We start from the raw sequence: 20874 nt of genomic DNA, 5'->3' as shown, positions 1-20874 counted from the left end.
ATGTCTCTGACGTCACTTTAAGCGCGGAGTTTGTTGTTGGCGGAAAAGCTTCATCCTGGAAGTTTAATCGAATCCTTTTCTTTATTCCCACACTGATTAAGATTAATATACCTGATTTACCGATGAGGCATAGTCTCACGACTCCTCGGCGTGCTCATGAACGTAAATTTTAGAGACTATTTCACTTAACGACCAACGAAAACGGTACGTGGCTTCCTTGTTTAAGTTATAGTTAGCCTGACTGTATCTCATTGTAGCATGCTAGTTGTGTCTTACTGATTTAGATAATTAGACAATAATTTACTGGGCTTTACCTTTGTCTTTTTCCTCTTCTAGCAGCTTAGCTGTATGATTTTTGAAGGGCTAATTTTTTTATTAAATGACAATGCTGTTCTATTTAAAGCCCAAACAGCACTTCTATACTTTACGTTATAAAGAAAGTGCCAGTTTGAGTCATTAAAATGTATATTGTTCCAATATCTGTCTTTTTTAGATGGAGTTGTCCCCAGTCTGTTCTGAAGAAAACAGCAATAATGGAAGTATTAAATTTGACCGAAATTACAGGAAGAGCAAAATCCCAAGTAAGTATAATATACAGTGGAGAAACATAAACCAGCATATTTATTAAATGTACTACGCAATATCAATCAAATAGCTTATTCACCACATCAGTGAAATGAAAATAAAGTCCATCATGATAATTCATAAAAACTCGTTTTTAAAATGGAACTTGGGGCCCAGACGTGATAATACAAGTTACAATAACATGCAAAGTACATAATATACAAAGTTATGAATAGAATTGAACCAGCATTCCTAGTATTATTTCAAGACTCTAAAATAGTCTAGAATTTACTCAAAAAATCCTCAATGCTTGTGACACTAATACAGTACATGTAGACAATGGCACTTAGAAAATTGTAATATAAATCAACTGAAGTAGCCTTTATATTTAGAATCGATCAGACCCCCAGCAACATGAAGTTTTGACTTGAATATATTTTAGTAGCGTTTGTTGTCTCAAGCTCTTTTTGAAGACAGACAAACATAGATACATTCTATTGTGCTTTCAAGCTTTTCTAGATTTGAGGGCCTCTGCAGGCCTCTCTAATAATATTTTTACATTTCAGCATGCATTTGTTGGCTATTAGAAGTTGTTTATTCCTTGTATTATGAGCATGAAAGAGATTGGAATAACATCACTTAAGCTACGTTCACACTGCAGGCCTTAATGCTAAATTCTGATCTTTTGCCCAGATCAGATTTTTTTTGGCTGTTCACACTGTTGATGAATTACAGAAGATCAGATATTAATCTGATTAATTTAGTATCACAAACGAAAGTGACTTGAATTTGATATGTCAGTGTGAGTTGTGCTGTTCACACTGTCAGAGAAAAATCTGATTTGAGTCACATAAGACCAAAAAATAAAACAAACAGATTTGGGTCACTTTCAACTGCAGTATGAATGTAGCCATAGTCTATTATTTAAGCTCTATTCTACATTACAGAAGCATTTTGAAAAATTTTACATTCAGTAGGCTTCAAAAGTTTGAGGTTATAAAAAAAGATGGTCAGAGCAAGCGTTCAACTTAGACCATTATAGTTCAGCTCTCTTTTGCAGGATTTGTAGCTTCTTAACATAACCATGATATGTATGTCACCATATGACATAGTAATTGTTTGAGTATGGCTCATACAAAGTCAAATATTTTAGCTTGAAAAACAGGTCTACATATTTAGATTATTTTCTATGATATTTGGTAGAAGATGTAATTTAGAAGATAATGCATTAGATGTAATAGTCATGCATTTGGTAAAATGAGTATGTCTTTTGTCTATTTCTACTTAAGTGCAATTCCCTTTGAATGAGTGTAACATTCACATTTATAGTTTATATATCACAAAGTACTGGGACTCTGTTGGAGTTACAGAGAAAAAGGTAGAAGGAGACTTTTATGGAAATCCAGAAAAAGTTATGTCCACACCAAAGAGCTGTCTTTGTGATTTTTAGTGAAGCCATTTCAAAGGGATTAAACGCCACAGAATGCAGCAGCAATCTGCAGAGTCTGACAAAAAACAGACACACAAGAAGGAGGGGTGCATATTTATACAGATAAGCCAAACACTCCAAGGTAACAGTGGGAGGCCAGACATGATGTGATCTGTAGCATTGACACGGAGACAGAGAAAATAACCTTGTGATTTCCACAAGGACAGATAATCGTAAAGTACATAATATAACATGAGGACAGACATTCCCTGTGGGTTCCATCATACACTTGCAAAGAATTGAATGAGTTGCAACTCAAATTTCTATCGTAAGACAAACAGAGAAACAACAACAAATTAAATGGATTTATAGCTTCACTGCCAGAAGTGCAGTATAATGTGCAGTATTAGCTGTAGGTACAAATCATGGCAACTTACTGATCAGTCAAATACAAATAATGACAATCTATGGAGAGGAATGATAAATAAAGCGATTTGGAATGATAACAGATGAAAGACTATTACCACCGGCCTGTAAAGATTTTAATTGTTGTATCATTTTTTGCTGTACAGTCAGTAACACTGATTATCTGCTCATCGGAATGACTGAGTAAATATATGTGTTATTTTAGATCATGTAGTGCATCTTTGATGAAAGTATTTTTATGATTTCAGGGGATGTGGAGATGGACATTGAGTCCCTCTACAAAGCTGTTCCTCAGCTGGCTAAGGTTTTCCGCATCATAGACAAAATCGGAGAAGGTATTCACTTTGCAAAACTTCACCCACACATAATTCAAGGTTGCCAACTGTTTGTTTTTATAAAATTTATTTTAAATGGAAATAATTGTAGGTTATTGGAGCAGAAAAGGTAATGTGCTCATCCTGTGTATTTCTGTGGATCAGGAACTTTCAGCTCGGTGTATCTGGGTGAGGCTCAGATGAGGGATGGGAGGAGAGAGATGTTTGCGCTGAAGCACCTCATCCCAACTAGCCACCCTACACGCATTGCTGCTGAGCTTCAGTGTCTCACTATTGCTGGGTAGGTTCAATACTGTTGAGTTTTTTCTAAAGTGGTATGTATTAAACATTTTGCTGTGTCCCCTTGGGCTGTCATTGTATCAGATTAATAGATTTTGATTTTATGGTAAACAGAACCAACATTTTAAATATGTGTTTTGATATTGAGGCAATAAAAGTAGATTTCCTAGGCACTTGGATTTTGTTTATTAAAAAATTGCATACTCCTGTACATACTCCTGCTCTAGTAATACACTGGCAAAGTATTTGTGCAACTTTCAAAGTGCTATCTCTTTTGCTTGCTCCAGCTTGTGGTTAAAATATGACTGAAAATCTCTACTTTTCTCTAAAGCTTTGGAAGTTTTATGTTGTGTTGTACAAAAACTGTGTTGTTATAATTGGCTTCTGGCGTTTAATCCAATAAGTTTATTTTGGTAGTTCAGAATTTCACTGTTCATGTTTGTGCTATTCGGTTTTAATGTTAATTTCGTCGACTAAAACTATGACTAAAAATGTTCATCAGCAGCCTTTTTTTCCATGACAAACACTAGACTCAGACTAAAAAAATGGATCTGTGATGACTAAAACTAACAAAAAACTAAGTTTAGTTTTCATCAAGATGTCTAAAACTAGACTAAAATGTAATGTGATTTTCGTTGGACATTGAAAAATCCGTGATATTTCTCTACTGGTGGTAAATCTGTCAAAAAACAATCCAGCTATAGCTATTCTGCCTCAGCAGGGACCCCAGGTTTGGCAGAGCATAGAACACACTACCATGACTTGGTACCAGATTTAGAAAAGAAAATAAATGCTTGGACTTAAAGTAAATACTAAAATGTGAAGACATTTTAAGGACTAAAACTAGACTAAAATGTTTTGCGGTTTTGTCTACTAAAACTAGACTAAAACTAATAAAGATATAAATGACTAAAATGTGACTAAAACTAAAATACATTTCATTTAAAGACTAAAATTAGGACTAAAATTAAGACTAGCTGCCAAAATTAACACTGTCCGGTTGTTTAAGTGTCTTACAAACCTCCTGTCTGTGCTGCAGTTAGTGATTCATCCTTTTTGTTCTTCTGTCTCTGCTATTTTTTCCTTTTTTTTCTCTAAACTTTTAGAGGCAGAGAGAATGTGATGGGGGTGACGTACTGCTTCAGGAAGGAAGACCATGTTGTGATTATTATGCCTTATATGGAGCATCAGCCTATTGTGGTATGTACATTTTTGCACACGACGTTAGCAGTGTTTTACCCTAAACATGCATAAATCAGTGGAATAATTTCCCATCTTAAATGAATAAACAGGAAATCATCGGCTCACTAAGCTTTGAAGAGGTGCGTCTGTACATCTTCCACCTGCTGAAGGCTCTGAGACACATCCACCAGTTTGGTATCATTCATCGGGACATCAAACCAAACAATTTCCTCTACAACAGAAGCAGCAAAATGTGAGTAAATGTAACATTGTTTAAACAGACCATCTCATTTGGCATCTTTTCTTTTTTTTGTAATTACTTCTCCCCTTTTCCATTTGTAATATGTATTTTTAGGTATGCACTGGTGGACTTTGGCCTGGCCCAGGGCACTGCTGACACCCAGATAGAGCTACTGAAGGTGGTGAGGCAGAGGCCTTCACAAAAAGGTGGAGGGTCCACAGGGAAACAGGATGCCACACAACGAAGCAAAGCCCAAACTAAACTCCCTCCAAAAACCACAGTCACAGCTTCAACCTCACTACCTCCACCTCCACAGCAGACCACTGCTCTGCCTCCTTCCCCCTCCTCCTCCTCCACCACCAACACTTCTTCCTCAGCCTCTCAGAGGGCACTGGTTAAAAAAGCACGCTCTGTCTCCACTACCGTCACCACTTCTACCACCCGCACAAAGCACACAAAGGTGCCCAACTCTGCTTTGAGAAAATGCTTTATTTTTTATGTGAAAGGATAAACAGTTAGATTGAAGTTTAATGGGAAACACACTTAAAACTGGACATCTATTCTATGCATCTACACCAATATTTGTGCACTTTATGCACTGAAGTGTTGGTTTTGTCTAAATTCTGGCATGCATGCTTGTTTGTTTTTAAGGATTTGACAGGACTACGTAAAGTGCCCCGGCCTGTGTTTGGAGAGAGGAGCCTGAACAGCTGCACTCCAGCTGCATCCACAACCAAACAGACTGCCATGAAGACTGAGGTGAGCAAGTGGAGGGAAGAGCATGAAAAGTTGTGATATTACTGTATATTGACCAATGTTTGACCTGCGTGGAAACATACCAGTTTTTTTTATTCAAGGGCAGTCATTTTTCCCTCCAGTTTTATTGTAATGGTAAATAATGATAATGTGGGAATCTGAAAGTTAAAACAATACTGTATAATTAAGTAATCAACAGTTTTTCAAACACTTAGTATCTCAGAAACATTGAAATTACAGGAAATAAAAATGTTACGCCATCTGGCAGGGTTCTATTTCATTTGCTTCAGTGGGCATTTATTTATTCACCTTAGTTATTTATTTTTCTTATTTTAAATCTTTTAATCAGCTAATAAAGTCTGCAAAAGCAGAGGACCCAGCCAACCGAAGACTATCTGCAGCCAGCCGGGGCCCGCAGCCTGTCCGGACTCAGAGCAGCAGTCAGAAACCTCAGAGGAGCGTACAGCAGAGCCTCACCTGTAACTGTCACCTGACTGACCGTGTATGCAATATCTGCATGTCCAGGTAAGCACAGAGTCCTTTTTTGGAACCATTAAGACAACGTGTGAAATAAAGTTCTTCATTTGGGCTGTGGCTTAAGAATGTTTTGATTAATGTCACTCTGCTTATTACTCTAAAGATTAATAAATGGGTTTCCACATGTCCTTGACATCCTTGGAAAATAGTTGACCAACATGGAAAATGGGAGAAAAGCTAACAGCCCTGAAAAATCTTGAGTTGTCCTGCAAATTACTTGGACATTCTCATTAATTCATGTCATAGTTTCCCATGGTGTTATGGATCACATAGAGTAGGGATGCTCAGATACCGATACCAGTATCTGGTATTGGTGCCAGTACCAAGCCTAAGTACTCATACTGCTTTCATAGCTAGAGACTGCACCCTTTAAATCATTCAACAGAAAGGATGGGCACTTTTCATTCCTGTCAGACCAGCAAAACTATTTCAGAAAAAGTCCTGTAAAATAATTTTTAGCAAAAAGTAAGAACACTGTATCAAGAAGGAGTATGTCTTAAACATTTCCTAGAGCCAGCAATGATAATTACAGATTATGTCTTAAACAAACTGACATCCCAAAAGCCAAAGAGCTTTTTATTCACTTCTAAAATGAAAAGAAGAAATGCTGCTGGTCCTAACATATTTTCAGCTAGGACCAGCAATTTAAGATTTTCCTTAATAATGAACTGTTTCCTTTACAGAGTTAACCATTTCTGTTTGATAGATTGATGTACCTCAAATTTATTATTATTTTTTGCTATTCTCTTTATGTTTTTCTTTCCCTGCCTCATTTGGCTTTATACGATGCAAAGGAAGCAGCAGGTTGCTCCTAGGGCTGGAACCCCCGGCTTCAGAGCACCAGAAGTCCTCACAAAGTGTCCCAACCAAGGAACAGGTGAGGTACACTAATTATGACAGCTGTGCAAAGACTTTTGGACTTTTAAAATCAGAACTGGACTCTTGTTTTCCATGTCACTCATACTAATTCACTGCTCCACCTCTCCATGTCTGTTTTTGACTGCAGCGATAGACGTGTGGTCAGCTGGTGTGATCCTGCTCTCTCTGCTCAGTGGGCGTTACCCATTCTTCAAAGCCAGCGATGACCTGATCGCCCTCACTCAAATCATGACCATACGGGGCTCTAGAGAGACCATCAAGGCTGCAAAAGCATTTGGTGTGTATTTATTCATCTTTACACTCTTTTTTTAATCTTAATTAAATGATTTGATGGTTAATTCAAATTAAGACCTGTGTCCACAGACGCTGCTTTTTATGCCCACAGTGCGTGTTTTAGAGTGCTTTTTGCTAGTGCTGGAAATTGATTGATTTTCAATTTCAATCACAATTTTGGATTCCAACAATCAAAAAAACAAATTGATCATGATTAAACATTATTAAGCAGCATGCCTTGTGCTTGTTTTGTTCATGGGTATTGTCTTGTGTAGTAAATGTTTCAGTGTTTCTTTTTGTAATTTTGCAACAAGGGGACATCACCTATACTTAAAAATATGGTTAATTTATTTTTATTACTTCATTAATCAGCTGTGAATTAGATATCAGTTGGTTTTATTGTATGAACTGAATAAAAAATGGGTAACAGGGTCAGCGAACTTTGGTGTGTCATTTGGTGACGTCCAGTTCTCTGATCTGGACTTGACTGATGATGCTGTGATCCTCGGGAGACCGGAGATGTCCTTGTTGGGGTTTTAACTTGCTGAGTGAGGAGGCTGAAGCATTGAGGATGCACATCTCCTCAGCCAAAACAAAGATCCAGGCATTTGGGGATGCCTTGGATGCTGCCATTGAATCTGTTTTCACTGTGAAAGTTGTACAGTGGGGATCCATTGATCTGCTGACTGCAAGGCTGAGATCAACCACAGACTTAGACTCCAGCATGGGGTGGTGCTCCCTGTATCTGAGCATACAGAAAAAATTAAGTGTTTTTTGGTCTTTGGTCCTTCTGGTCTTTCTATTCTTTTGTGAGGCCTGGATGTTGACTGATGGCCAGAGGCGCAGCTGGACTCCTTTACTTCTCTTCAGCGTGTCTTTGGGCATTGTTGTAAGACCGTGTGTCTAATGCTGATGCTGATGGATCTGATCCAGCTCACTGTATACTGGGTACCCTGGACCAGGAAAGCTGGACCAGATGCCAGGGGTGACTGCATGCATGGTGGAGGGGGCAGCTGAGAGGATACCTGGAGACATAGGGGCATGGGCCTAGAGGATGGCCATCAGGAGGCCAGAGCAGCACAGGACCAAGGCTGCTGCAGCAAAGTACCTGTCTTAAAAGGATGAGAAAGTTTGACTTTACCTCCACTATAGCTGTTATCAAAACTGATATCAGAAGTCTCACTCCTTTTATATTTTGATCGGCCAGTAAGGGAGAATTGGAAATGATGAGCATGCATGTTTCCAAAAGTTAAACTATTCTCGACTGAGAGTGCTGAGACAACAACAGCTGACACTGAGGGTGTTTTAGTGCTTAGGATGCACTTTGAAAAATGCTGGACTATAAATTGGTTTTGTACTGAAAATGAGCACTCACCTCGATGTGTAGTCTTTGTTGATGACAAGCCCGTGTTTTTGTTACAGGTAAGGCGGTGGTTTGCAGTCGGGAGTTGCCTCGACAGGATCTCAGGACACTGTGTGAGACGCTGCGAGGACGTAGGCCGTCTCCAGATGATGAGGTCACACCACTTCCTGAAGCAAACACAGACTCAGCCGCCACCCATCGTCACAAGATCCACGAAGAAACACCAACACATCGTCCTGCTGAGAAAACATCAAAGCAACACATAGACGGAGCAGGAGAAACTCTTCCTCACACCCAGAAACAGTCACAGAGCCCAGGAATAGCTCACCTCGCTAAACAAAGCTCAGCAATGGACTGTAAGGTGGAGGACGATGAGCGGGGCTGGGATAAGGTTCCTGATGAGGCCTACGACCTGCTGGACCGGCTCCTGGACCTGAACCCTGCCACCAGGATCACAGCCGCTCAGGCCTTGCAGCACCCTCTGTTCATAGACCTGTGAGACCACAGACCTGGGAGTTCAGGCTGAATAAACCGCGTGGTTCAGCGATATAAAGGGTTTTGTGGATTTACAAACTGTCACTCACTAGAGTAAAAAGTCCGCCCCTTATAAAAATACAGTTGCTGCTTTTCACAGCATCTTTAAAGGGATATTTCTGTATTTTTTATGTTTTCTATATGAAATACATGGCAGAAGTAGTGGAAATAGCCTCCAGTGATTTCAGTGTGTGTTGTCCCTTTAAGCAGGTTGTGCTGGGAGCATCGGCCAGGAAGCTAAGCTATACAGTGCTACAGACGGATACAGTTGATCTGCCTAAGTAAGCAAGTTTTAGGTAAAAATGGGCTGAAAAACAAAATACAAAGTATATCCAAAGTTTTTGAAGCGTTTTATTTTCATCCAAAAGCCTGTGTTTGACACTATCTTGCAATGCAAGCTTTGACTACTGACTACATGCTCTTCATGTCAGAGGCAACAAAAACTCAACCAAAGCTAAGTGCCTAAACAGGTAGTGCTCACTGAAATCACAAGAAGGTAATGCCACTACTATTTCCAAGTAGCTCATACAACCCAGCTTCAAAAATGCCAGAATATCCCTTTAAGCAGAGTTGAGACCTTTGTGTACCAGCATTTAAAACATTGATATGATGCGAGGGAAAATCGAACAATTTTGGACCAAGATGATGACTCAAGAGCTGACTTTTTTAAACTTTGGTACTAAGGTAGATTACATTGTTTAAAACTCTTCAACATCAGTAAGTAAAACATTTTTGAAAATACTGATTAGTCTAATTTAGAGACACCTCTTAAACAACACATGGCTAAACACGTGCTGCATAGGTTTTAATATCCACCCAATACAGGTTTGACTTGAAGTTTCACAGCCCTGTGTGCATAAGTAAATATTTTTCATGGCAGCTGTTGTACAACTAATTTAAAAGGGCTGTAAATGTGCACTGTTAGTAAAAGTGACAGATTAAGGTGTTAACAACTTCCCGTTGTGTCAGAATTTGCTTTAATACAACTTTGAATGAGATATGTCAGGTCAATTTTGGTCTTGTCAAAAAAGAGGGAAAATAATACCAGAATAAATCAGGTATTTTAAAGCAGTATATTCTCTTTAGACGAAAGGAAGTTTGTTTCAGAGGAAACATTTTTAAACCCTTAGTTGTCACAGATTCAGTAAAACGTTGTTGCCATATGGATGTTTTAAAGTATTACATGCATTTATTTTGAAAGTTTGTGGATTCTATCTGTACTTTATAAATGTGAAAGTAAATGCTGCTGTAAATGTTTTAGTTGTGTTAAATTATAATGCTGAGATGGGTACTCTACTGTGGATTTTCTAATAAAGGGAAAAAACAAAGCATGGTGTGAAGTCTTCTGTTTAATAAGCCTTATGTTGCACAAACTGAAAATAGGATAAAATAACCCAATTTTAATTTATGATTAATCTCCAAATGTAATTTATCAACATTAATCTCCTCTTTTTGTCACATTTAAAACAGTTTTGGTTTATTTTTTTTAAGTATCTTAAACTAAGGGTGATTGGCTTCCTGTTTGGATACAGACCTGCTTTTATTCTAGAAGAAAATAAGGAACTTTGGGCTGATCAAAAAAACTGACATCAATTTAACTACAGAAAAAAGGAGCTTGTTATGGATTGAAACCAAAAATAAGGTGACAGGTGAAAATGTTAAATAACACAAGGTGTAGATGACTTGTCCACTGAGCTGTCTGATAGATTTTAAACAGTATTGAGCATTAAGGAGATGTTTTGTACCATTTTTTATCACTATGGCTGTAGGGAGAGGCTTCAGCGCTTAACCAAAGTGTGTGGAAGAGGAAAATGAAGCATGCGATTAATGCAATTTAAAAAATTACACAAATTGTGGACCTTATTCACATTGTGATTGATGCATTAATGCTGACAAACCTTATCTAAAATAATCCAGTGACCGAAAAGAGACAGGAAATATGGCATCAGGAAAGCGATTCAAAGCGGTGACCAGTGCATCAAAGACTGAAACCTCTATGAACTGAGGCCTGCTTCATATAAACAAGTTTGCATTGTAGGTTTTATTTAAGTGGAGGCACCTAATAAAAGAAACTAAGCATTTAAGAACTGCAATTTTTATTCATTGCCATAGAAAATATCACAGTCAATAGCATAGCAGTACATCTCTTTGTAACTTGTGTATACAAAAGTTTCAAAAGGCAAACTTTCAAAATATGTTGATATTTTATATACGCCTAACAAGCATTTAAAAGTCTGACTTGTTCCTAAAATGCTCAGCAGAGCTGCTGAAACCTTGAAATATTGGAGAAAAACAAGCAGTGTGCAGTTCAACAGGTGCAGCTTATTCTCTTTACACAAGAACTGTAAAAGTTCAAAGACTAGAAGGCTTCTATTTGTTCATTGACCCCTGAGACAATGAAAATCTCTCAGACTAAAGATTGTCCTGCACCTCGGTGAGTTCTTCTATTCGCACCAACACGCTCTCGATCATGTCGAATGTGTGCAGAGCTGAGTGCAGAGCCTGAGAGGACACATTGAACGTTGAGTCAGATCAAATTCACAATCAGGTGCTGTCTGTATTTTTAAGTGTTAAAGAGTCGCTGACCTGAATCTGGGACTCTGTGGTCATGTTGGGCAGCTTCTCATCACCAACGGACACAGAGATCATTGGGTTTTCTGGAAAATCCACATAAAAACTGTCAGAGAGCTGCATAAAAACAAGGCTATCACAGAGATTTAACTACTCTTCATCTCTATTCATCATTCATTCATATTCATTTGCTATTTTCACTAATTGAACTATCAAAAATCTGCTCTACAAATGGCATTTAATGCTGCGCAGTATTCTCCAGTAACACTCTTATTTGAGTTTTTATTTTAACAGAAGAGGTCACGATTCCTTTGATGGAGAAGAAATTGAAATTGAGTCATGTCAGTTCAGATAAGTGAGCGTTAGTCTGACCTCTAGCCTTGTTCTTCTTGGTTTCCATGGTGTTCTGCAGCTCCTTCTCATAGTGAGCTCTCGACATGTTCACTCCGACACGTAGCGGCTTCATGAAAGTATCTTCTATTTTATACAGCTCTGTCCAGATCCCTGTCTGATAGGTCCATACAGAAACACCTGATGAGACTCTGATTCACTCAGACAGAAATCCATTTTTGTCTTTTGGCAGAAGAGCTGCTTTATTTTTTATGGATCTCAGTCACTCACCTGGTTCTCTGTGACTTTGTCTCTGATGACCAGATAACGTAGGAGGTTCAGAGACTCCATAATTCTGTTTAAAACAGTACAAGAAAAAAAAGTAAAACAAAACCCAGGATCGAGTTCCAGCTTGCTTTTATCTGATTAAGACATTCACTCACCAATCACTTTATTTGGTACGCATGTTCAACTGCTCATTAATGCAAATCAACCAATCACATGGCAGCAACCAACACATTTAAGCATGTAGGCACAGCCAAGACAATCGCTTGAAATTCAAACTGAGCAGCAGAATGGAGGAAAGGGAATTTTAGCAACTTTGATGGTCATGGTTGCTGACAATACAATTCAAATGTCACAGCAGAAAATGAGACTCCTCTATTGTCCCAGACTTGGCCGAGCCTGGCAAATTTATAGATTTGCCTAGATCAGGATGTCCTCACAAACTGAGCGGCCGTGCAAGAAGAAATAAGGACTAGTGAGAGAGACCACCAAGACACCTATGACTATGGGGGAGTTACAAGCTTCAGCAGCTGAGATGAGAGAGACTCTGCTTTTTCACCAGTCTGAAGAAGGCAAGCTACATTTGGATTCTAATGTTGAAATTTTTAAATCAGGCCAATTTTAAACCTCTTTTGCTCCAATTTTCCATCCATATTTACCATTTTTTCATTTTGTACCATTTTTTTCACCACTTTTAACACCTTTTTGCCACTTACTGCAAATTTTAACCCTTTCCACTACCTTTTGCCACTTGTAAACTATTTTTGTGACTATTTGCCACTTTTAGCCACTTTTAACCCATAATTGCCACTCTTATCCCATTTTTACCACTTTTCCGCCAGTTTCTTTGTGGCTTCGCAATTATTTCATAATTTTTCCACTAATGTAGTCTCATTTTTTTTTTTTTTTCTGGCATCCTGACTTCTGACACAAGTGGTTTAGTCAGTGTGTTCAACCACATTGCAAACATTACCGATAAAAAGGTTATTCTGTTTTAAGAAAAGGGGTTTACATTGTGAAAAAGGCTTTATAGTACTGCAGTAATAAAATTCATTTTTGTTGCTTAGCTAAGAGTGATTTTTATTCAGGTTGAACATAAAATAAAAGAGAGTAGGGGAGAGACATGTAGGAAATGGCCACAGGCCAGATTTGAACCTGGGCCGCACGCGTAAATGAGGCGTGTCTTAAACCACTGGGCCATCTGCACTTCATGGGCCCCCCCATTTGACTGGGCCCCTTAAAGCTCTCCCCTTTATCCCCCTCACGAATGAACTTGATTACAGCTAAATGAAAAATATGAAGCAAAATCGCTGTCCATTTAAAGAAAAATGATTTTCACTTGTTCTAAACTAAACAAGCCGTTAGCTTACATTTTTATGTGCACGTTGGGATATTTTCAAGTTGAACACCCCCCTATGAAAGATAATGGATTCAAACAACAGCTCTTGAGATGTTTAGAGTGTGCTCACCTGTCCAGGTACTGCAGGAGGTCGGTCTCAGGGCCATCTGGTAGAATGAGAACTTTACGCAACAAAGGCAGCAGGTGAGCTCCCTCAAACCAGGTGTTACTGTTACCTGGCTGAAGACAGAAAAAGTCATATTTACAACACATGTTTTGCACTCACACTGCCATTTAACTGTCAGCTACTCCATCAAACCCAGTGGGAAAGAGCAACTAAAGAGTGGCTTGTTGAAGAATTTCAAGTGTCCTCTCACCTTTAACGCAATGTCGATCTGGTTCCTGATGTTTTTGATGATGTAGCCTTCAACTCCAGAGTGATTACTTGTTTTCAGCATGTACCTGAAACAAGGCAATGAGTTAAGGCTCATATGCTGAAGAGAAGACTGGAGAAGAATTTCTGATGACCTCTAGGGGAAAATTTGGAGCTTACTGAAAGAAATTGTACTTGGCTTTAGTGTCAAACTTGTCAATGCTCATCTGCAGAACCTTCAGCCCCCTGGTCCTCTGTTGACAAAGAAACAAATGTGTAAATGTGTTGTTTCAAATAGTTTCCACCCTGAGAATAAAAGATAAATTAAAGATGTTAACAAAATAAGAACCAAAAAGGGGATTTACAGTAAAGTCTACATAAATACACAAAACATAGCGGATGTAATTATTTGCATTAAAAACTGTAAGAATGTGTTGAAATGCCATCTTACCAAATCATGCCTCTGACACAGTGTCATGACCTTCACCAAATTCTAAAATTTTAAAAAGGTAAAAGTTGGTTGGAGGATCCCATGAGAGGCACATCAATGAAGCATCAAATACAGTTAAAAAGCTGAAGAATCACTATTAACCTCAGGGACTGTGAGGAAAGTTTTGATCTCCAGCAGATCCGCAGGCAGACAACCATCGTCCACACGCACCAGACTCTTCTCATACAGCTCCTGTGTGGTGGAAAATACACCGAACATCACAGATGTGATGATCCTTGTAATCTCAGACAGGGCGAGCATAAACAAGTCAATAAGCTGATGGAAAAAAGACTCTAAAATTTACCCAAGCATTTCTGCAAAAAGATTATCAAAAATCTGGTGGATTTCACAAATATGTGTACACGTACTTTTGACTAAATAACTAAGAACATTTCAATGCTCAGCAACAAACTCAATCACACACACACACACATATATATATATATTTATGTTCTTCTCTGGTCTTTTGTCGATGAGGTAATTGTGTTGAACTACATGCCTGACTGATACAAGGACAAAATTTGTCATCATAGTGTAGTGTAGTGTAGATTTCTTTTTGTACAATATTCTCAATCAGTTGATAGGTTTTTCAATCCATCATCCTTGGTATAATACCCAGAGGTGGGAAGAGTACAAGACTACTGTAAAAGTGCAGTGTTTGGCGAAAATGTATTTAAGTAAAAGTAAAAGTACTGCTTTATAAAACCACTCAAGTAAAAGTGAAAAGTATTCCATTTAAATTTCCATTTATGCTTGTGTTTGTTGAAAAATAAATAAGAATAGGAACATGAAAAATAATCACATATCAAATTGTGTACGCAACAGTAGGGGGAAAACATAAGAATTAGATACATCCATCCATTTTCAATACCGCTTATCCCATTGGGGTTATTTTTGGGGGGGGAGCATGCTCACATTCACACCTACAACCATTAGAGTGCTCAGTTAACCTGAAGAGCATGTTTTTGGTGGTGGGAGGAAGCCAGAGTAACCAGGGGAGAACCGGCTTCCTCCTACCACGCATGCACGGGGAGAATATGCAGACTGCACACAGAAAGGCCCTGACCGGTAAGTGAACCAGGAACTGTCTTGCTGTGAGGCAACAGCGCTAACCTCTGCACCACCATGCAGCCCTCAGAAATAGATTATTTTCCCAAATAGTTCAGCCCTAGTAAGTAAAGTATGATCTTTTCTTATCGGCAATAACAATGAGAAAATATGGACCCTGAACTAGAATCTTAAGGTAAAGTCATACCTTTATAATGAAGTAAAATACAACAGTTGTTGTGGGATGTGATGTGGAATCATCCTCTTGGTATGTGCTACTGTGTAGTCACCAGAGGTGTAAAAAGTACAAGAGTACTATATTCAAGTAAAAGTACAGATACTCTGGTTAAAACTTACTTAAATAGAAGTGAAAGTGCTGATACTTAATCGCATGAACTTGAATAATTGTAGTTAGTTACTTTCCACCTTTGATAATACCATAATAAGTGTTTTCTGAATCCTCTACACCTGTCGTTTTTTTACAAAGAAGGTGGGTCCAGATCATACTCTTTGTTTTATTACAGACCCAGCATAAATCTATGAGCACAGCAAAGTTTAACAACATTTAGCAAAGTTACAGCCCTGTCGCCCTATCTCCTGCAGATGTCCTAAAAACACCTGCACGACTAACAACTAAGCCAGGAAATTTTTATGTATCTGCCTGAGATTTGGAGACATTTTCAGCAGTGTATATGCGTTAACAGCTTCCAACTCACCAGTCCTTTCTGAATCCTGGACTCATCAGTTCTGTCAGTGAAAAATAAATCAGGTCAGTTTGGCTAAAATACAAACAAATTCCAAATGTGAACATTCAAACCAAGTCAATATTTGTTTAGTGATATGATGTGACAGTAATGGCTGGTGAAAAACTCTTCATGTTTATTTTTCTGTTAATTTCAGAATGTGGTTTCTCTAGAATGATGTGATGTAAAATGGAAACTGTAAGAAAAAGGCTATTTATAATGTTTTTAATTGAAAGTTTTTGTTTTCATTCAATATAAGTGATTAAAAGTACATCTTTTCTCTCAATTACACAAATGCAGTGTTTTCCGTTTGTATGTATTGCTTTGTCTGCTGTTATCTGAGATGGTCAATACAGGAGATATAATGATAATAACAAATGTCAAAATGAGTTTACCTGGATAAAAGGAGGCTTATGTGCTCCATGTTTGAGCGCAGACTGAACACAGGACTGTGAACAGAGTTTAACATTTATTGTTTTTAAACAGGAGGAATCACATTCAGTATTTTATAGTGCTTTTTACAAGCCACATTTAGAGGGCACAGTTTATTATTGTTTTTTTTTTGGATAAAAGTTGTATTTCTTACTACCTGAAAACACTGGGGAATGTATCAGCAGTGAGGTGATGGACAAACACCAGATGAGCCAGGCTGGCCAAGGACTCTCTAGGATAACGCACCTCCTCTTCCAGGAAGCCTTGAACCTGTTTTCTCTTCAACAGAGGCTGATACACGAGATCAGGGAGGGACTCCCCGATAGCACGGAGAGTTTTCTGTACAAAACACATTAAGAAACTCACCATTACAACATGTTTTACAGGGAGGGAAATATGACTACATATAAGTCTTCCATTAACTGGCGTAGATGAAAAAGTGAAAAATTTGAACTATAACATTTTTAGAATCAGTAAGTGGTCGTAAAAAAGACAAAGATGGTTTCTAGACTTTAGATTTCCCATACCAAAACCTCTGTGGCAAAATTTCTGAGAGGAGACATGGCCAGAGTGTCAGGATCTTTGAGTTGAACCTCCAACAGAGGGTGGCTCAATGTCTTCATACAGCTGTAGAACCAAAGAAAACATCCTTATGGGCAAACATTTTATGTGCAAGTCATGTCAATGAAACATTTCAAGTTTCTCACTCACTACTTCAGCAGCTCTGTCCGCAGCTCATCCTCTTTCACCCCCTCCGGTTCTTCCCTTATCTTGATTCTTCTCTCATCACAGCTCAGGGTGTTCAGCCTGGCCTCGTGGACAAACGGCCTGACAAAGTCTGTCAAGTCTGTGCAGCAGCGACAAAGCGAGAAGACATCATCCTCCTCCTGCTCCTTGGTGTGAGGTAGAGGCAGTTTGGCCACCTGGTCCAGCACAGAGGACAGGGTCATGCCCAGAGAGGATGCCTTACGTACACCCAGGGACAGCAGCACTGGGGGGAGGGGGCATGGAAATGTTTGTTTGTTTGTCTGTTTGAAATGTCAAAGCTATTACGTTTCAATGTTAGGAGGCATAAGCTTAAAAAGTGTTTGTTACCTTTCTGTAGGGGGTTCAACAACAGGTGGATGCTCTCTGCTATCACGACAGGGTCATCCTGCTCCAGCTGCTCTAGCAGGCCAATCAGCAACTCTTTGGGCCTGCAGGTCTGAAAAAGAAAAAAACAGTCTTGTAAGGACATTCTCAGCCTTGTGATCAACTGGTAGTTTAACTGCTGGTTTATACATTTATAAATGACTGATTTATTTCCAATCATTTGACCAAAACAGAGTATCAGATCAATGCACTCCTTATACTGTGTGTTGAGCAGATGAACTGACCTTTAGCAGATGGTTGAAGATGGCCAGGCATTGAGGAAGATTCTTGTCTTCCTTTTTCAGCAGAACCTGGATCAGAGGAGGCAGCAGGTTCCAACCCATACATCTCACAATGTCCTACAGAGTGAGGAAGCAGAGGATTGTTATGCCAAAAATATTATTACATGCCATAAAAGTGAACCTTTGAGCTGAAAAAAGTCAGCTTTGAGTTTTTACCTGGTTCTTTTCATCCAGGATGATACTAAGGACCTGTGCGCTGTGGCCCTCCTCAATGCAGGCACGCCCTGCAATCGTGAAGACGTCATGATTCTCGGTGGTGTAGCTGTCATCTGGAAGAGCTTGCTGCATAGATGGTGGTGCACAATTAATCGAATCACAATCACAAAAGCGATGTCAGGCAATTACGTAAATGCATAAAATGACGCAGTTATTTTTGCATTTAGAAGTGCTTGAAAGGTTTACAAAAATGTCTGCGGAAATGCCCATAAGTTTCGAATAGTTGTACTGCTGCACTTTACAGAAGTACCTTGTTATCAAAAAGGAAAAACAAAATCATTTTACGGAAAATACTAGGTTATTTTGAAAACGGCACTGTAAAAACTTCATGTTTTGTAAGTTTTACATTTTTTATAGTTCTTAATATTTGTATTTTTAGTGAAAGAATTACACATTTCAAGGCAATCATTATTCTCTGCATTTTCTTTGATAACCAAGCAAATAGACTCATAATACCATTTGTGTATTATATTGTCATTGCAATTGCAAATCACAATATTCTCCAAAGGTCCCTCTTTGAGGAAAAAAGCCTGTAGACATAGGGCATACAGACATAAACACTGCCACCAGTGCCCCTAGTCAACCATTTCAATTTCTAATGACATCATTCCATTGGAAACAAAAGCTTATGTTCAGCTGTTAATGTGGAGAATGTTGCGTTTTTTTGGTAAATTGATGCATTTAGGGCTTCGACTTATTCATTAGACATACATAAGCAAACCATTTACACAAACTTTTTCTGTTTATAGATTTACGTAAATGAAAACAATTGGCTTGTTAAACTTTAATTCAGTAGTCATAATTTGTATCTTCAGGACTTTTCAATCAGTTTGAAATATATTTTAAGTTTTTCTCATAAGAATCAAGCAAAGGCATGTACAGGCACTGGTCTATAAGAATTTCTATTTAAATTTCTGACAATCTGTATACAGGTGCAGCTAAAAAAATAGATCTAAAATCCACTATCTCAAAATATTAGAATATTGTGGAAAAGTTTAATTTGCAAAGGTTTCCTTCGCATTCATTCTGGTTCAGTACACACAACTGCAATAATGGGGAAGACTGCTGACTTGACTATAGTCCAGAGGACAGTCATTGACACCCTTCACAAGGAGGGTAAGCCACAGAAGGTCACTGCTGAAAGGGCAGGTTTTCCTTCGAGTCACATGGAGTGGACTGAGAGTGGATCAAGAGCCATCACACCCAAACCAGTCCAGGAAATGGGCTACCAGTGTCATGTTCTTAGTGCCAAGCCACTCCTGAACCAAAGAACTTATAAGCTTCTCATCTGGGCTAAGGAGAAAAAGAACTGGACTGTTGCTCAGTGGTCCAAGTCCCGTTTTCAGATTAAAGTACATTTTGAATTTAATTTGTAAACCAAGGCCCAAACGTCTGTAGGAAGATCAGAGAGGCACAAAATCCAAGGTGCTTGAAGTCCAGTATGATTAGTTCAGTCAGTGATGGTTTGGGGTGCCATGTCATCTGCTGCTGCTGTTGGTCTATGAGGTTTTATCAAGTCCAGAGTCAACACTTTCAGCTGTCTACCAGGAGATTTTAGGGCACTCCATGCTTTCATCTGCTGAGAAGCTTTATGGAGATACTGATTTCCTCTTCCAGCAGGGCTTGGGATCTGCCCACAATAAAGCCAAAACTACCAGAAACTGGTTTGCTGACTGGCCAAACAACTGGCCTGACCTGAACCCCATACAGAATCTCTGGAGAAATGCAAAGAGGAAGAAAAGAGACACCAGGCTGAACCATTCAGACAAACTGAAGGCTACTATCAGAGCAACCTAGGCTTCATAACCCCCCAGCAGTGCCATAGACTGATGGCTCCACGCCATGCTGCATAGATGCAATAATTCTTGCAAAAGGAGCTTAACCCAATTACTAAGAGCATAAATGAGTACACATCTCTAGAAGGTGAACATTTCTGTATTATAAATCATTTTTGGACTCGTGTTTTGTGATGTAAGGTTTTGAGATAGTGAATTTTTTATTTGTGGGAGTTATATGCCATAATCACCAACATTAAAAGAAAAAGTTTTGAAATTTTTCACTTTGTATGATATTTATCTAGAACACATGGAAGTCTAAACTTAGTCCTAAATAAATGCATATTGTTTTTAATCAAATCATTTAACTGGATGGCATGACTGTGGGGAACCCAGATATGATTGTGAACTGATGGGTAAAAGGTTTAGACTCATGTAGTATATAAAGTGCTGGTGTGATAAAACCCCATCCAGTCTCCTGAAAAACTCACACATCTCTGGACCACATCACTGAGCTGCTCCAGAGCCATCCCTGCTGTCTTCAGGTGGGTTTATCTTCACACAGCAAACCTCCAAAATAAACAGGACACCTTGTTTAAAAATGACGCACATCACAACACATGAAAATGAATCAGTTCCTTATTTAACAGTATCTCATCGTAGAGCTTACAGACTGTACATTAATATGCCATCATCTATAAGCAAGGGCATAACATACACATTCAGATTAAGGCCAAACAAGCCTTTAAAACTTGACTGTGATCCGCAAACAGAATGCAGAAGAATTAATGCTAGTTAGTAATAACGAATTAGCTTAGCAGTTGAGCTGAAAATAAACATTTTCTTGTACAATGCTAGCTTTAAAAAACAGCCACACATACTAAGACGCTTTTCTCTATATAAAATGATAAAGACATCTATAGGAAAGTAAATACACACCTCAGCAAACGACATGCCCCATACAAACCTCCCGGTAAAAACTACCACGCTAACTGACGAGGATGCTAGCGGCAGGATGACTCAATTGTCCACTCTGGCTTGC

At 38.7% G+C, this 20874-nt stretch overlaps 2 protein-coding genes across 4 annotated transcripts; one reads left to right on the top strand and one right to left on the bottom strand.

Moving 5' to 3' along the window:
* Positions 1–29: 29 nt before the first annotated feature.
* cdc7 (cell division cycle 7 homolog (S. cerevisiae)) lies at positions 30–10108 on the top strand. 3 transcript variants are annotated; one of them, XM_041802556.1, is made up of 12 exons: positions 30–204; positions 494–581; positions 2668–2754; positions 2899–3034; positions 4140–4233; positions 4326–4468; positions 4571–4916; positions 5108–5215; positions 5562–5737; positions 6544–6626; positions 6756–6905; positions 8324–10108. In XM_041802556.1, the coding sequence occupies exons 2-12, from the start codon at positions 494–496 to the stop codon at positions 8761–8763; spliced, it is 1851 nt and encodes a 616-aa protein (XP_041658490.1). In that variant the 5' UTR covers positions 30–204; the 3' UTR covers positions 8764–10108. The 3 variants fall into 3 exon arrangements, with proteins under 3 accessions (XP_041658490.1, XP_041658491.1, XP_041658488.1); XM_041802557.1 differs by having other exon boundaries at positions 2668–2793; positions 4571–4634; XM_041802554.1 differs by having other exon boundaries at positions 2668–2793.
* Positions 10109–10885: 777 nt separating this feature from the next.
* On the bottom strand, positions 10886–20862 carry glmna (glomulin, FKBP associated protein a). The gene is made up of 19 exons (XM_041802506.1): positions 20772–20862; positions 20324–20402; positions 17998–18123; positions 17785–17898; positions 17504–17612; positions 17120–17399; positions 16936–17035; positions 16566–16747; positions 16372–16425; positions 15950–15980; positions 14289–14378; positions 14148–14189; positions 13877–13950; positions 13701–13785; positions 13454–13563; positions 11991–12054; positions 11742–11877; positions 11385–11455; positions 10886–11300 (listed from the first exon to the last, which is right to left on the bottom strand). The coding sequence occupies exons 2-19, from the start codon at positions 20360–20362 to the stop codon at positions 11211–11213; spliced, it is 1797 nt and encodes a 598-aa protein (XP_041658440.1). The 5' UTR covers positions 20363–20402; positions 20772–20862; the 3' UTR covers positions 10886–11210.
* Between the last annotated feature and the right edge of the window lie 12 nt (positions 20863–20874).

This window comes from Cheilinus undulatus, linkage group 13, assembly GCF_018320785.1.
Source record: "Cheilinus undulatus linkage group 13, ASM1832078v1, whole genome shotgun sequence".
Lineage (NCBI taxonomy): Eukaryota > Metazoa > Chordata > Actinopteri > Labriformes > Labridae > Cheilinus > Cheilinus undulatus.
Note: the sequence above shows the minus strand (reverse complement) of the source record. Positions and strands in the feature narration are given on the sequence as shown.

What these genes read in the sequence shown, in the direction of transcription:
- cdc7 (XM_041802554.1), top strand. Translation starts at nt 494, where the DNA reads ATGGAGTTGTCCCCAGTCTGTTCTGAAGAAAACAGCAATAATGGAAGT. An exon ending in TGGAGCATCAGCCTATTGTG is followed by an intron (nt 4,234 to 4,325) that starts GTATGTACATTT and finishes ATGAATAAACAG; the next exon opens with GAAATCATCGGCTCACTAAG. An exon ending in TGCAATATCTGCATGTCCAG is followed by an intron (nt 5,738 to 6,543) that starts GTAAGCACAGAG and finishes TACGATGCAAAG; the next exon opens with GAAGCAGCAGGTTGCTCCTA.
- glmna (XM_041802506.1), bottom strand. Translation starts at nt 20,362, where the DNA reads ATGGCTCTGGAGCAGCTCAGTGATGTGGTCCAGAGATGT. An exon ending in TCCTGGATGAAAAGAACCAG is followed by an intron (nt 17,899 to 17,997) that starts GTAAAAACTCAA and finishes CTCACTCTGTAG; the next exon opens with GACATTGTGAGATGTATGGG. An exon ending in TGTGTCAGAGGCATGATTTG is followed by an intron (nt 13,951 to 14,147) that starts GTAAGATGGCAT and finishes CTTTGTCAACAG; the next exon opens with AGGACCAGGGGGCTGAAGGT.